At 47.7% G+C, this 16,519-nt stretch overlaps 1 protein-coding gene across 1 annotated transcript; it reads right to left on the minus strand.

Moving 5' to 3' along the window:
• Positions 1–3,125: 3,125 nt before the first annotated feature.
• On the minus strand, positions 3,126–9,261 carry LRRC3 (leucine rich repeat containing 3). The gene is made up of 2 exons (XM_066259220.1): positions 9,111–9,261; positions 3,126–8,337 (listed from the first exon to the last, which is right to left on the minus strand). The coding sequence occupies exon 2, from the start codon at positions 8,206–8,208 to the stop codon at positions 7,435–7,437; it is 774 nt and encodes a 257-aa protein (XP_066115317.1). The 5' UTR covers positions 8,209–8,337; positions 9,111–9,261; the 3' UTR covers positions 3,126–7,434.
• Positions 9,262–16,519: the final 7,258 nt, after the last annotated feature.

The raw sequence follows: 16,519 nt of genomic DNA on the forward strand, positions 1-16,519 counted from the left end.
TCTCACTGAGTAACCCAGACGTCCAGTTTTCTCTCTGCCCTGAGGGTGTCACTACTGGGTCTGTCTCGCCGTGGGGAAGAGGAGGACTGGGGCCAGGGAGGAAGGAGGCAGACACCGGCGCTGCCTGCACCACGCACACCCGTGGAGCCACCATGGCCTGCCCAGGGCTTCCTCAGCAATCAGATGATGCCACCTCATCCTTGGCATGCTAGCCAGTCTCGGTTCTACTGGGTGGAAACAAAACCATAAATCAAGACTTGTTTAAATTATGAATGCAAACAGGAGGGGGGAAATGCAGAGAACATGAAAATATTTACATCTGTTAAAGTAAGGCCTTCTGGTTTTTGTCCTGCTGATGTGGCATACGATTTCGTGTGAGTTTGCATGCCATTAGATGTGCCACATTCTTGTTCTTTTGACAAGTGTGTTGTCATTCCTTGTGGTCATGGTCCCAACTCTGCTGATCTGGTCACCTTTGTTACCCCACAGGGATTCTTTTCAATACTCTTTACTATGATAAATAATGCTGTAAGAACGTCTTTGTACACATTGCTCTTTTCTTTGGGTGGCTTCTTCAAGGTCATTTTCTGGAGAAATATGCACACACACATGCACACACATTCCACATGCACACACATACATTCAGGCCAGTCAAAATCCCAAAGCTTGCCCTTTTAATTAAAAAGTTAAATTTAATTAATAAAGATGAAAGCATCTCAAAGAATTTACAGGCAAAAATACTTCAAAAAATATGAGGGAAAGCTTGGCTTTCAGGTATTAAATTATACTATAATAGAATTAATTCAACCTGGTATTGGCATGATTTGGAAAAAATTAAATTATGTATATTGGAAAGCAAATGATTCTAGAAAAGATTTTTTTTTTCCTGTTTGGAGAAAATCCTTCTAAAGGTAAAAACCATGGAAGGAAATGGAAAGGGAAAAGTATAAAAAGGGAAGATATAAATGATAGATAGATCCTTATATGTCTGTCAAATATATAATGTTATATTGAGATATAAGTAAAGGTGACATCTCAGCACAGACTGATGATGCTATTGGCATATGCAGGACTAGAGTCATTCAAACGTCAGTACTCAAGGTCTGGGGAGCTCTAACAAATTAATGGAAACACGGTGCCCTACACAGGCCCGGGGTCAAAGGTCATGAGCAAACATTCACAACAGAGGAAATTCCAATGATAAGAACAGACAAATTCTGGGGAGTTACACCCACAAGTCACGAGTGAATGTCACAAAAGCAGGCAACCCTGGGGCCAGCAGCTGTGGTAACCAGGGCCTGGCCAGGTCCTTCTCGTGGGCTGCTAAATGGTTAAAACTGGGCCAGATGAGAATGCACGCTTGGAAAAACTCAGTCTTGGGGGCTTCATTGTTGTGACATCCAGACTGATAGGCTCTGATTTAAGACTACTTCTTGGCACAGGGCAAGACAGGAAGTTTGGTATATTCTGGGCCCTTGATCCAATGACTTTGTGGTGGATACAGAGAGACTACAAGGCACCAGGGAGCTTGGTGCGGTGCAAGACCCCGTTGACCGCTCATGCAGGGTGACCCACTGACCAACACCACTAGCCCTGAGCATCTCCCTGCAGAGAGACAGCAGGACCCAACCCTGGCATCCAGAAGTGGGCACAGAGGGGGTGGTAACTGAGTAAGAGACAGTGGGGAGTGCTGGGGGTTCTTGGGAGCTGGTGCATGTCCAAGGGGGCCACCTCCAGCTCATTAGTGTGGATGGGAAAGGTGCTGGTGGGAGCTAGCAGGGCAGGACCTAAGAGCTGTGCCGGAGGACGTGACCCTATGTGCCCACCCTACACATGGCCCCTCAGGGAAGTCCAGTGCAGACGTAACTGCTGCTCAGATCTGACAGGTCCTTATCATTGACTTTCTGGAAGCCTGAGTGTGCGTGTGGTGGGGTTAGGGGTGAAGGGAGGAGGGTGGCAGGGCCACAGCAAGGTTCTCATCAGGTCCTGACCAGGAGACGAGTGTAGGAATGAGAATGTGATAAGAGACTTTCAGCAGGTGACAACTCCATCTCCTGACTCTTCTGGGGATTCACTTGCCACAGTTACAAACTGGGTGAAAGAACAGTCACAATGTCTTAAAATAAATGCAATGGGCTCCCTTTGGGGTTTTCTCTGCATCTTAATTGCTCCGACTTCCTGTCTGGCTGCTAAAGCTTTGTGGATGGCCACCAGAAGTCTGTCTGCGGTTCACTGCTGCCCAGCCACCTGATCACACCTCAGCTCAGTACTCCTGTGACCTTGGGCAAGTCATTTAATCTCTCGGTGCCTCGGTTTCCCCACCCGTAAGGGCTGGCTGCTAACACTGCCTCTGGAATCAGCTTCTTACTGGAGGCCTCTATCCACCTGCTCCCTGGCAGTTTCTCCGTCTGCTTCTTCTGTGGCCCTTTCTCTGATGCTCCCTCCTGTCCAGAAGCAGCTGAGCTCACAGGAAAGGCCAGCCTGGTAGTCTTGTCACTCTTGGATGCTGCCTCTCTACCTCTGCACAGAACGGCAGGCCAACATCACCAGTTGTGCTCAGTAGCCAGACCTGATAGCCAACCCCATGTCCACTCCCTTTCCTGACAGTGTTGTTGCCATAGTTACAGATGCAGCAGCTTAAGTGCTCAGCTCCCGCTCCAGCATCCCAGACTGGACTGCGAACCTGGGCTGCTCTGCCTCATGCACGGGCCCCTCTTCAGTCTGGGGCTAAACCTAGGACTCACCTTTCTGTGTTGACAACGCTCCAGGGCTCATGTCTCCCAGAGTGAGAACTTCCAGGTTTGGGTGTCAGAAAGCTGGCTCCCAGTTCTGTTCCAAACAAGCCAACTCCCAAGTTTGTCATTTCCCCCTCCAGGCCTCACAATCCTGTGTTTCTCATTTGAAAAATGAAATTTTCTCTATCTGCCAGGCTACAGCAAGAATTAGTTGAGGCCTCTTATGGGCAAGCCCAGCCCTATATGTGCTGGACAGTGACTTCATAGCTGTAGCTCCCTTTCCAATGCATGGCCTGCCTGGGCCACCCCAAGGCCTGACAGCAGCTGCTGACTTCCACGCCGTGTCCCACAGGCTGTGCGGTTGGGTCTCACTCCCTGACCCAGCTCCTCTGTGCCACGGGCTCACAAGTCTGCCTCCACAGCATGGCTGGAGCTGCAGTGAAGGGAGGTCTGCAGGAAGAGCTCTGGGTCAGGGGAGGAGGGGCACAGAGGTGTAGACAAGAGAATCTGCTCCAGCTGACTTAAGCACAAGGAGGTTTATTGAGGGCTCACAGACATGGGAGAGGATGGTAGAATCAGACTTTAGATGGAACTTCCAGGAGGATGACTCCAGAAGCCACCCCAGGCTGCTGCCATGGCTGGGGATTGCTTCAAGTCCAGAACATTCCACCTCACCACAGTCTGTGCCAGCAGACCTGCCTCCTCTCCAGGAAACTCAGTCCAGGATCCAAGTTTGCTGCAAACACTTCTGCCAAAGGTCTGCTGCATGGGAGCTCCCAGGCTCCTGTACTGCCAAGTGGATCTCGGTTGGGGCACATGAGGGAGTCTCTATCTTCCCTCCTCTCACTTAAAAAAGTAAAATATAAAATAAATAAATAAATAAAACTGTCATCCACCTCCACTTCAGGGCTTGGCGCCCCGGGGCAGGAGGCTCTCCCTAGAACAAAGGCCCTTTCAGGAGAGGAGCCATTTCAGGCATCCGAGTCTGCCAGCCCCAGCCACGCAGCTGCCCCTGTAGTGTGTGCCCTGCCCTCCCACGGCCTGCCGCCAGCTTCTCCAGGGGCCTGGGAAGGGCTTCTGGAGCCGAGCTGGGAACCTCTTGTGCAGGGACCTCCTGTCCCCAGAGCCCTCCCCACCAGAGATAGCTCTGTGTGTCAGGATGGCTTTGCTGGGGGTCCAGCAGTACTTTGGCTCATCCCCCATCCCTGGACCACATAAGAGAGAGAGTTGGTGGCCGTATGGGGGTCTAACAACCCTAGAAGGAAGAAAAACTGGGGTGTCAGGAGGCCGTGAGCATGGGGCAGGCCCTCCTAGGGTCTAGGGTCAAGGTCAGGGGTGGTGCTCTGGGTTCCATGAAGAGCACCCATGGTAAGGCCGGTGAGGCCAAGGACCAAAGGAACAGGAGTCACAAGTGGCCAGGCAGGGAGACCGGGCTCCTGAGGTGAGGCCCCAGGAACTCCTCACTGTCTCTGTCCTTCCCTCGGGGCCTGAAGCCTCCCTCAAAGCAGGAGGCCCCAATCCTGTGGGAAGGAGAGATGCCCAGCTCCACCAGAGCCAGGGCAGCTGCTAGGGCCTATCTGCTCTTTCCACTCTGCCCCACAAGGAACCCCAAAGTTGTCCTTTCTGGACCCCCAGACCCTGTGAAGGGCCTGTTACCCGGATGGCAAAGACAGCCAGGGACCACCTATGACCTATGACCGCACTACCCTCAGACTGTGGAATGGGCCAACTGAGGGCATCTCTTTTGTCATGTCACCACTATTGGCATTGCTCAATAGAGCCTGCTTGACCCCGGCTCTGCAGATTTAGGATGGGGTCAGATGCTGGCCCAGTGGTGCAGTGCGGAGTGGGGGAAGGCCAAGTCAAACCCAAGGGCCCATGGGGCATCCAGGAGTCCATGATCATATACGGCCACAAAGAATGTGGCAAGTACAGGCCTGGTGTCATCTTCATGGGTCCCTTAAGGGGAATGAAGGGGGAGGAGGAGGAGAAAAATGAGGAAGGGAAGGGAGAAAAAGTTTGAAAGAGGGAGGAAAAGTTAGAGGAGAAAAGAGAGGAAAGCGTTATACCCTGAAAGGGTTCTCAGGTGCCAGGGTTGGGAGCTCCCATGAGCAGGAAGGAGCTGGGGGTCTTGGAGTTGAGGTGCTGGTGGTTTTCCCTGGAGGGAGGTGTCTACCCTGTGAGACTCTGTAAGGCAGGGGTCCCCAAACTTTTTACACAGGGGGCAAGTTCACTGTCCCTCAGACCGTTGGAGGGCCGGACTATAAAAAAAACTATGAACAAATCCCTATGCACACTGCATATATCTTATTTTAAGGTAAAAAAACAAAATGGGAATACAATATTTAAAATAAAGAACAAGTAAATTTAAATCAACAAACTGACCAGTATTTCAATGGGAACTATGCTCCTCTCACTGACCACCAATGAAAGAGGTGCCCCTTCCGGAAGTGCGGTGGGGGCCGGATAAATGGCCTCAGGGGGCCGCATGCAGACCCCGGGCCGGGCAGTAGTTTGGGGACCCCTGCTGTAAGGGATGAGAAGCCTGGAGGGTGGGCAGTGGGTGGAGGGGAGAGGGCCCTCTAGTGCTCCAGGTCCTTGCTCACCTCTCCTCCCCCACAGGGTTTACATCAAGTGGAAGTGGCCTTGGGCTAGGGGCCAGCAACGGGGCAGAGAGGGAAGAAGCCTCACATACCCTTCATGAATCCCTTGAAGAGCCACATGTGGGTGGCATACAAGATCTGGGCTGATTTTACTGTAAGAGCAAATGGAGTCTTTGGCAGCAAGTAGAGGGCCCCTTAAAGTGCTGAAGCCACTGGCACCCACAGGACACAAGAGGCCGTGGCAGGACCAACTTTCCCCCTGTACACTAGGCCTGTTCCACTCTCTTCCCCTGACCCAGCATCATATCCATCAGGGAGACCCACAGGGTGGTGAGCTCCTAGTGTGATAGGAGCCCTGTCCCCCCAGTGTGCACGTGGGATGGATGGGGAAGAGGACTCAAATCACCCATGGAGCCTGTGTCCTGCTGGTCAACCAGCAGCAGAGCCTTCTTGCTCCTCACATCATTGTACCATGAGTGGACAGACTCCTTGGTTCTGGTCGTCACTGGAAAGGTGGGCAAGACTGTCAGTTTCCTGTGGACTGGCGGCCTGTGGAGCAGCAAGTGGGCATCAATGGCTGAGCCTGAGCGCTGCCTCCCATGCCCGTGCTCCTGTTCTGAGCAGTGGGCAGAGATGAGCCCGTTTGTTCACACTGCGTGTGCTGTGTACCCCTCCCCCATCCAGTGAACACAGTCGCAGGGACTTTGGGTGCGAGAGGGTATTTGGGAGCTGTTGGTGGTTTCTTTTTAATACACCGTGACTGAGAAATTACAGCCGTGTTTGGATGAGTCTTTCAGGTCTCTGGTGCAGCTGCTGGAGTCTCCAGATCAACACGTAAATGTGACCCCACATTCGTTTCCCACTTCAAGTTCACTCAATCCTTTCCAAGTACAAACCACCCTCCACTGCTAATCATTTCTGAGCTTTGCCTTGATGAGGCTTCTGTCCTTAATACTTTCAGTTCACAGCAATTTATCTGTATTTGCTTCCCCTACCCCCCAAAATAGTTGAAGTAGTGTAAAATATAGACATTCATACAAAAGACAGTAACAAACTGAAAAGATGAATCAGTTATATAGGTGGAGGTCAACTCTACCCTGAACGTGAAGTTATATGGGTAAGAAAATAGAGCCCTCAATTAGGTCTCAGAGTTCTGGCAGCAAAGGTGGAGAAAGAGAGAGAGAGAGAGAGAAATGGGGGTGGGGGAAAGAGCCTGTTGCTGGAGAAAAGGAGTCCCTTTAATTGGCCTTGAAACATCAAACATCAGTCCTGCACTTTGAAAGGAGATGCTTTAGGTGTCCATGAGTAGAAAAGCAAGGCACAGCGGCTACCAGAGATGACAAGCCTTCCCACAAACCAGGCACAGATAAAGCAGTGGGAATCGGGCAGGTCGAACTTGTTCTCAGGTTTCTCTCCATGGGGTCTGATTTTAGGTTTTGGGTCCTCCCCTCCTTTTTTTTCCCCTCTCATTGGATTGAAATTTGGGTACAAGTGTTACTCTTACAAACATTCTGAGAATAAACACAGTTGTTCAAAGGTTAGTTTGAGCAGCACCTTTCACTTACTTCCCTTTCTAGAAAAACCTGGTCTTTACTACTTTGATCTGGAAATATTCCTGTGGTCAAATGTGTCTAGGAGATACTACAGAGATAGAGGTGAATCAGTTCCACGGTAAGGGATCACCTGTGCCAGATGAATCTGCACCCCAAACCTCCATGGGGGACATTCACACTCATGGACATGAGCCCTTCCTTCTCTGAATGCATTCACGCCCACGGGCACCACGTGGGAGAGGCTTGCAGAGTGGAAGGGGCATTATAATAGACAGCCTGGTTTTAAGTCTCAACTGGATCATTTCCTGTGTCATCAAGGGCAAGTCAGTCCATTTCTCCAAGCTTCAGCTTCTTCCTCCATCAATGAGTCTAATGGTAACATTACCTGACCTGAAGGGTATTGCAGTGACTCAGTGCAATTCAGGGAAGTGTTTTGTCAGAGTGTGCACTGCACAGAAGTAGCTGTGACTCCCACCTGGCTGGGGAATACCAAAAGCATGAGTCAGTCACCACCTGCCACAAAGTGATAGGATTTAGCAAGCACTAGGGTGCAGGGCTGAGGGGGTCCTTGGACAGAGGGGTGCTGGGCAGGGACTTCAGATACTCCAGGTGCCTCCTGGCATCTTCCTGGTTCTGGCGCACATAGTACACAATGTAGGTAATCACCATGGTGAACCAGCCAAACATGGTGACCAGCATGGCCACATCAGTGGTCTTGTGGTGGGTGCTGCAAAAGCTGACACCAGCATCGAGAGCCTGGATCAGCGGCTTCCCCACATACTCCTCCTGCACTGAGGTGTGGCAGGCAATCTCATCCACCGAGTCAGGGTCCAGCTTCAGCTCCCACAGTGCCTCCTGCAGGGCACACTCGCAGTGCAGGGGGTTGTGGGACAGGCGGATCTTGGCACTGAGCTTGCCCAGGGCATCCTTTGGAATCCTGCGGATGCGATTGTGAGACAGGTCCAGCAGCCGCAGGCCACCGGCCAGGCCAGAGAAGGCAGTGGGGCCGATGGTCTCGATGTCGTTCTGAGACAAGTCCAGCTCTCTCAGCTGGCTCAGGTGCTGGAAGGCTCCATTGGGGATACGGGCAATTTTGTTGGCATCGAGCTTCAGGAGCACAGTATTGGCAGGGATGTCCTTGGGGATCTCCTGCAGGCCACTTGCACTGCAGTGGACAGCCACGGCCCCATCGTGGTCAGGGCACTGGCAGCTCTGTGGGCAGGAGGTGCCCAAGCGCAGGCAGAAGAGGAGAAGAAGGCAAGACCCTCCCATGGGGACTGGCATAGAAGAGAGGCTCTGTTTGCCCATGGGGCCCATCCTGACTGCACCTGGGAACAGACCGCACACTCCTCTGGCTCACTGCTGTGGATCTATGCTCTTCCTCACTCCCCTGGCCACTGCTGTACAGGTGACCATCTGATGCAGACATAAACTCTTGTTCTTCACCTGCCAGGAAAAAGTGTTCGCTTTCAGTTCTAAAACAGGAGCAATTGGCATAGTCCACGGTGGTTCAGCTGGGACCTGGGGCACACTTTGACTTTTGGGGGATATCACAGGCAAATTGAAGCCTCTGACTAGTGTGTGTGTGTGTGTGGGGGGGGATCTCTGTAACTTACTTCTAGGAATTCTCAATGCCATCAGAAGAGCAAGGGCAGGTCCTGCTGACCACGGGGTGGGGGTGGGGGAAGCAACCATCAAAATGGTGCAAGAACCCTGCTGCCTGCCCTGGACACAACCTAGAGCCCAGAGACCTGGACAGCACTGAGTGATGGCAAACTGGGATCCATCCCCTCCGAGTCTCTCCCGGCTGGGAATAAGGAGGACTGAATGCAGCCCTACCTAATCTGCAACCACTGGGAACCAGGAGGGCGCTCATCACTCCAGGCCAGGCTGCTGTAAGAAGCTTAGCACTTTGCTAATTTTGACAACCCTTAAAAATTATAATAATAAATAAAGCTCTTCTCCGTCAGCTCAAATAGAAACAGCCACCGGGCACTTACACCGAGGTAGGCGCCTTTTATTTTAATTATGCTTGAAAGGGAAGGAAAATGAGAAAAGAGAAAAGCCAAACCCTGGGCGCTCACTGCGCTGGGGCGTGGAGTGGCGGGGCCGCGCGGGGCCTGAGCTGGTGGAACTCAGACCCCAGGACTCGGGGACCCGCGGGTGGGTAACAGACAGGGGCGCGGTGTCCACACTCCCAGGAAGGGCGGGGGCTTTACCTGCGCGGCCGCATCCGGAGGCTGCTCTGCGCGAGTCTCTCCGCGGCTCAGAGCCCGACCCGGCGCCACACCCGGACGTGGCGGAGACCCGGAGGCCCGCGCCCACGACCACCACGGTTCTAACACACGTTGCTCGGCCTAAACTGGGCGGGCGGGGCCTAGGGGCGGGGCCGGACCGGGGCGGGGCCAGGGCGACACGGAAACCTGAGAGACAAGGGGAGCGGGACCTGGGGCGTAGTCTGTGCAAAGGCGTGGGGCGGAGCTGGGGATGGATCTTTTGGATGGGTGTGTCCCCGGACGTGGGCGGGACCATGGGCGGGGCCTGAGCGGGGCCGTGAGGAGGGAGAGTCCCGCCCAGCCCGTGTCCGCTCGGGTCCATACTGCTGCTCCGTGCAGATAGCGAACCTCCTCCTGGCGCTGGCACCCGGATGCATGGGACCTGGCGACCCTCTTATCATCGCGAAGCGTCTCTCTTGCTGTGCGTCCCTCGCAGGCCTGATGCTAGCGGCCCCCAAGGCCGGTTAGTGGGTTTAGGTCTCCGCTCACCTGACTCTTCTCCTATCCCGGGACCCTTACTCGACCCCCTTCCCTCTGTGGCTTAGGGTCCTTGCATGTGGGCCTCGAGGAGGGTGGGGAATGTGGAGACAGAGACATTTAAGCTAGGCCTGAGCCATCCTAGACCTTTTAAAAGCAGCTTTATTATGGTGTAATTGATATACAAGAAAACCATATTTAAATTTGATACGTTTTAACATTTGTATATACTCGTGAAAACATCACCACAATTGACGGAGTACATACCCCTATCCCCCCGCCCCACTTACTGTGCCCTCCTCTCCCCTCCCTACCGCCATTGCCAGGCAAGCACTAATACATCTGTCACTGTAGATCAGTTCGCATTTCTTACAATTTATGTAAATGAGATCACAGATATGTACTCTTTTGTCTAGCTTCTTTCACTCAGCATACCGTAATTACTTTGAGTTCACTCGTGCTAATGTGTTTATCAAGTTATTCCTTTTAGCGTTGACTAGTCATCTATCCTATGAATGTTCCACAGTTTATATATCCATTTACCTGATCATGGACATTTGGGTTGTTTCCAGTTGTTGCCTATTACAACTAAAACCATACATTGTATATTTTTTATTTGGATAAACACTCTTATTTCTCTGAGGGTTCCTAAATATCTAGGAGTGGAATAGCTGGATGACATGAAGTTGTATGTTTAATTTGAAAGAAACTGACAGAATGATTGTACGATTTTACATCCCTACCAATAGTGTATGCTCACACCCTCACCAGCACTTGAAATGGTTAGCCTTTTTAATTTTAGATATTCTAATAGATGTATAGTGGTGTCTCACTGTGGTTAATTTGTACTTCCCTAGTGACAAATGATGGTGAGAATCTTTTCATCTGCTTATTTGCCATCTATTTTCTTTAAAGAAGTACTCTGTTCAGATCTTTCACCCACCTTTAATTGAGTTGTTTTCTTATTGTTGAGTTTTGAGAGTTCTTTATATATTCTGGATACAAGTTCTTTATCAGATACGTGATTTGTAAATATTTTCTGTGAATCTGTGAATTGTCTTTTCATTCTCTTAAAAGTTTTTCAAAGAGAAGTTTTTTATTTTGATAAAATCCAGTTTATCAATTTTTTTATGTGGATCATGCTTTTTGTGTTATATGAAGAAATCTTTGCCTATCTCAAAGTCACAAAGATTTTAATAGTTTAGGTTTTGCATTTAGGTTTATTATTCAACTTAAATTAGTTTTGGTATATGGCATGAAATATAATTCTAAGGGTTTTTTTGTGTGCATATGGATAGCTAGTGTTTTCCAGGTCTGTTTGTTGAAACAATTATTCTTTCTCTACTGAATTACCTTTGCACCTTTATTGAAAATCAGTGATCCATATATATATGAGTCTATTTCTGTATTCTCTGTGTTCAGTTGGTCTGTTTACCTATTTCTATGCAAATGTCTCAAGCTGTCTTCATTGCTCAAGCTTTAATAATTTTTGAAGTCAGGAGGTGTAAGTTTTCCAATTTTGTTCTTTAATAGGTTTTTTGGTCATCCAAGATCCTTTGCATTTTCTTATGAATTTTATTTATTTTTTTTTTTGTGACAGAGACAGAGAGAGGGACAGATAGTAACAGACAGACATCAATTCTTCATTGTAGCACCTTAGTTGTTCATTGATTGCTTTCTCATAGGTGCCTTGACCAGGGGCTACAGCAGACTGAGTGACCCCTTGCTCAAGCCAGCAATCTTGGGTTCAAGCTGGTGAGCTGTGCTCAAACCAGATGAGCCCATGCTCAAGCCAGCAACCTCAGGGTTTTGAACCTGGGTCCTCTGCATCCCAGTCCGACACTTTATCCACTGTACCACCACCTGGTCAGACTCCTCATGAAGTTTAGAACCAGCTTGCCAATGCTTACTTAAAAAGCCTAGTGGGATTTTGTTTGGGATCACATTGAATCTATAGGTCAGTTTGAGAAAATTAACATTTTAACAATATTGAGTCTTCAATCCATGAACATGGTATATCTTTTCATTTATTTAGAATTTCTTTTATTTCTTTCATTCTTATTTTGTATTTTCTGGTTTATGGATCTTGTACATCTTTTGTCAGGATTATCTCTGATATTTTATTTATTGTAAATGGCTTTTTTGTTTCAATTTCTGGTTTTTAATTGCTAATGTATAGAAACAAAATTGATTTTTGTATTCTGATCCTAACTTTCCTAAACTCACTTATTAGTTCTAGTAAACTTTTAATAGAAACCTTAAGATTTTCTACATATATAGTCATATTTTCTGTAAATAAAAAGATGATAACTTCTTTCTCTCCTATCTGGATGTATTTTAAATTCATTTTCATGCTCATTTGCACTAGCTAGAGACTCTAGTTTAATAATTGAACCAGAAATGAGACCAGAAGTGAGAGCTGATATCCTTGTTCCTGATATCAGGGGGAAATTATTTAGTCTTTCACCTTTAAGAACAATGTGGACTGTAGATTTTTTGTATCTGTTCTTGTCAGTGTGAGGAAGTCTATTACTAGTTTGCTGAGAGTTTCTATCATGAATAAATGTTGGAGTTAATTAAATGTTTTCTGCATCTATTAAAAATCATTTTTTGAAATCTATTAATATGATGGATTATACTGATTGATTTTCAAGTATTAAATTAACCTGTATTGCCTGATCAGGCAGTGGCGCAGTGGATTGAGCATCGGACTGGGATGCGGAAGGACCCAGGTTCGAGACCCCAAGGTTGCCAGCTTGAGCGCGGGCTCATCTGGCTTGAGCAAAAAGCTCACCAGCTTGGACCCAAGGTCACTGGCTCCAGCGGGGGGTTACTCGGTATGCTGAAGGCCTGCGGTCATGGCACATATGAGAAAGCAATCAATGAACAACTAAGATGTCGCAATGAAAAACTGATGATTGATGCTTTTCATCTCTCTCCCTTCCTGTCTGTTTGTCCCTATCTATCCCTCTATCTGACTCTCTCTGTCCCTGTAAAAATTAATTAATTAATTAATTAATTAAAAAATAACTTTGTATCCTTGGGATAAATCACACTTTGCCTAACTCAAAGTCACATGATATATTATTATTTTATATGTTGTTGAATTATTCAAGAACCAGTTTTTGGTTTAATTGATTTCTCTACTGTTTTCTCTTTTTTACTGACTTCAACTGTAATCTGTATTCTTTTTTTTTTTCTTTTTTTTTACATTGGGTTTAATTTTCTCTTCTTTTTCTGGTTTCTTAAAGTGGAAACTAGGTCACTAATTTGAGGTCTTCTTCATTAGTATAGCCTATAAATATCCCTCTAAGACCTGCTTTAGATGTATCCCAAAAATTCTGATATGTTGTATTTTCATATTTATCAAGTGAAAAATATTTTCTAATTTGTCTTTTAATTTCTTTTTTGATCCATGGATTTAGAAATATGTTATTTTTGTTTTCAGATATATGGGTATTTTCCAGAGATCTGTCTGTTTTTGATTATTAATTTAAATCCATTGTTGTCAGAGAAGATACTCTCTATGTTTTACACTTTTAATTTTGTTGAGACTGATTTCATGGCCTAGAAAATGGCCTGTGTTAATAATTGTTATGTGGGCACTTAAACGTGAGTTCTGTTTTTGCTCAGTGGAATGTTGATGAGATCAAGTATGGAGGTATAAATTGTGTATTCTCTATTATAACTGACTTTCTGACCATTTTCTCTATTAATTAGCGAGAAAGGAGTGTTGACGTCTCTGACTATGCTTATAGATTTGTTTCTCCTTGTAGTTCTGTTTTTGTTTTGTGCATTTTGAAACCTTATGGTCAGATTATGTCCTCTTGATTACCTGACCACTTTTGTGTGTGTGTGTGTGTGTGTGTGTGTGTGTGTGTGTGTGTTTCTGAAGCTGGAAACGGGGAGAGACAGTCAGACAGACTCCCGCATGCGCCCGACCAGGATCCACCCGGCACGCCCACCAGGGGGCGACGCTCTGCCCACCAGGGGGCGATGCTCTGCCCCTCCGGGGCGTCATTCTGTCACGACCAGAGCCACTCTAGCGCCTGGGGCAGAGGCCAAGGAGCCATCCCCAGCGCCCGGGTCATCTTTGCTCCAATGGAGCCTCGGCTGAGGGAGGGGAAGAGAGAGACAGAGAGGAAGGAGAGGGGGAGGGGTGGAGAAGCAGATGGGCGCTTCTCCTGTGTGCCCTGGCCGGGAATCGAACCCGGGACTTCTGCACGCCAGGCCAACGCTCTACCACTGAGCCAACCGGCCAGGGCCTAACTGACCACTTTATCATTGTGAAATGACCCTTCTTATCCCCAGATTCTTTGTCTTGAACTCTGTCTGACACTAACAGATACTCCAGCTGTTTTTATTAAATTAGCATGGGCTACCTTCTTCCATCCTTTTACTTTTAACCTTGAACATCTTATACTTAGTTTCCTTCAGGATTTTCATAGCATCTTGTAGTGGAATAACCCATTGCGTGGCCTTGGATGGGAACACAGCCAACAAGAAATGAATGTTTTGCCAAGAAAGTTGTTTTGTGACTTGAAGGCGGGTCACTGAAACAGGTCTATGTGACTGAAGGCAGTTGCTGGGCTTTTCTCAGTAAAACATTCTCATAAGATTTCAGTACCTTCCAAGGTTATCCCTTCAGATAAGGAGAGGAATGTTGTGGGATCCATAGAAGCAATAGCAATTAATGCCTTCTGATATTATGTTGTTACTAAGCTATCTTGCAGGTGCACACTCTATGTATCTTTAAGCAAAAGTTACTCTTGATGTTATGCCAATTTCTCAGTAAACAAGCTTTTTGAAGTCTTGTGAATAAAATTAGGACACTGCATGAACTCGGGGCCGGCACGCCCACCAGGGGGCAACGCTCTGCCCACCAGGGGGCGGTGGTCCTTTGCTAGTCCTTGATGATTCCGTCTGCTGATCTCTCTCTCTGCGCCCCCGACTCACAACAACAGTGTCCAAATAGCTTCCTTAATATAATTATCAACTACAAAGGGGATAAAAATAACATTTTTTTTATTTTTTTAAGTGAGAGGAGGAGAGATAAGGAGATAGACTCCTGCATACACCCTAACCAGCAGCCCCTCTCTGGGGCTGATGCTTAAATCAACTGAGCTATCCTCAGCACCCAGGGCTGATGCTCAAACCAATCAGTCCACTGGCTGCAAGAGGAGAAGTGGGAGAGAAGGGGGAAAGTGAGGGGAAGAGAAGCAGATGGTTGCTTCTCATGTGTGCCCTGACAGGGATCGAACCCAGGACTTCTGCCTGCCAGACCAACGCTTTATCCACTGAGCAAACCAGCCAGGGCCTGAAAATAATAACTTTATAGTGGAGAAACGACCTTACTTTGTCACCAAGGTTAATATCATCAGAAATAAGACAGATAGACATCATATAGCCCTTGATTCAAGGGACTGAGAAAGACACAACACCACTGTGTGGTGTTCTTGCCCAAAATGCACAATCTGCAATTATGAGAACACTCCAGACACACTCAAATTGAAAGACCTTTATAAAGTTACTAATCGGTACACTTCAAAAATGAAGAGGTAAAAAAAAAAAAATGAAGAGGTCATTAAAGACAGAGTCACTGTTATGGATTGGAAAACACTAAGGAGAAATAAGTATGGCAACTGCAGTGTGTGACCCTAGAATACACAAGGACATTAGTGGAAAATTAGTGACACTGAATAATGCCCATAGCTTAGTTGGTGATGTCCTGCTTCAATAACTCACATCTAAAGGGGTAACTGGTGTGGTTAGGCTTCAGTCTGTTTCTTCCCCATTTGTCCCTCATCCTCTTTTCCTAACTTCTGCTGGGTTGAATATTTTTTAGTCCATTTTCTGTTCTTAGTTGTCTCCCGTCTTTAACTGTCACTGTGTCATTTCAGTGGCTGCTTTAGAGGGTAGCATCAGGTTGCCACTTCTCATTGCAGTCCTTCACCAGGTCACCCTCGACCACTCCGCCAGTGTGAAGGCCCTGCAGCCATCAGGGCTGGGCTGTTGTTATGCAGTTTATATCCACATATGTAGGAACCCCACAACACTTCATTATTTCTGCCTTAAACAGCCAGCCACCTTTTACAGAGATCAAAATACTGTGAGCTGTGAAGCTGTTGATAGGTGATTGTTTGGGCAATTGAAGAGATACCAAAGGGAGCCCCAAAATTGTGTAATATGTTGAATATTTAAATCAAACAAATTATGTAGTGACCACTAAGAAAACTACAGTGTGGATGCAGGTGAGTGGGAGGGACAGACACTTAGAGCTCATACTGTGCATTTCTGTTTATGGGAAGTTGAAGAGCAGGCAACACTCGTAGATGGTGGAGTGTAAGATGGGGATGGGGCTCAAGGGGGCTCCTGGGGCCAGGTGTTCCATATCTTGTCTGGGTGCAGCTTGTTAACATAAGTAAAAAATATCCATCAAGCTGCTCACATTCAAAATTTGTGCAGTGCCTGCCTGAATGGTGGTGGCACAGTGAACACAGCATCAGCCTAGAACACTGAGGTACTTGGTTTGAAACCCCGAGGTTGCCAGCTTGAGCAGAGGCTCACCAGCTTTAGTGCTGGCTGGGTCTCTGGCTTGAGCCCAAAGGTCGCTGGGTTGAAGCCCAAGGTCTCTAGCTTAAGCAAGGGGTCACTGGCTTGGCTGGAGGTGCCAAGTCAAGGGGCATATGAGAAGCAATCAATGAACAAGTAAAAAGCTGCAACTACAAGTTGATGCTTTTCATTTCTCTCTCTTCCTCTTAATGTGTGTACACGCATGCACTAAAAAAATAAAATAAAATTGTGCAGTGATTAATGTGTGCTTCTGTGTCCCTAACATGCCAAGTAGGTTTACTGGTCACCAGGGATTCTACATG

This window comes from Saccopteryx bilineata, chromosome 2 (assembly GCF_036850765.1).
Source record: "Saccopteryx bilineata isolate mSacBil1 chromosome 2, mSacBil1_pri_phased_curated, whole genome shotgun sequence".
In the NCBI taxonomy this organism is placed as follows: domain Eukaryota; kingdom Metazoa; phylum Chordata; class Mammalia; order Chiroptera; family Emballonuridae; genus Saccopteryx; species Saccopteryx bilineata.

What these genes read in the sequence shown, in the direction of transcription:
- LRRC3 (XM_066259220.1), bottom strand. Translation starts at nt 8,208, where the DNA reads ATGGGCCCCATGGGCAAACAGAGCCTCTCTTCTATGCCAGTCCCCATG.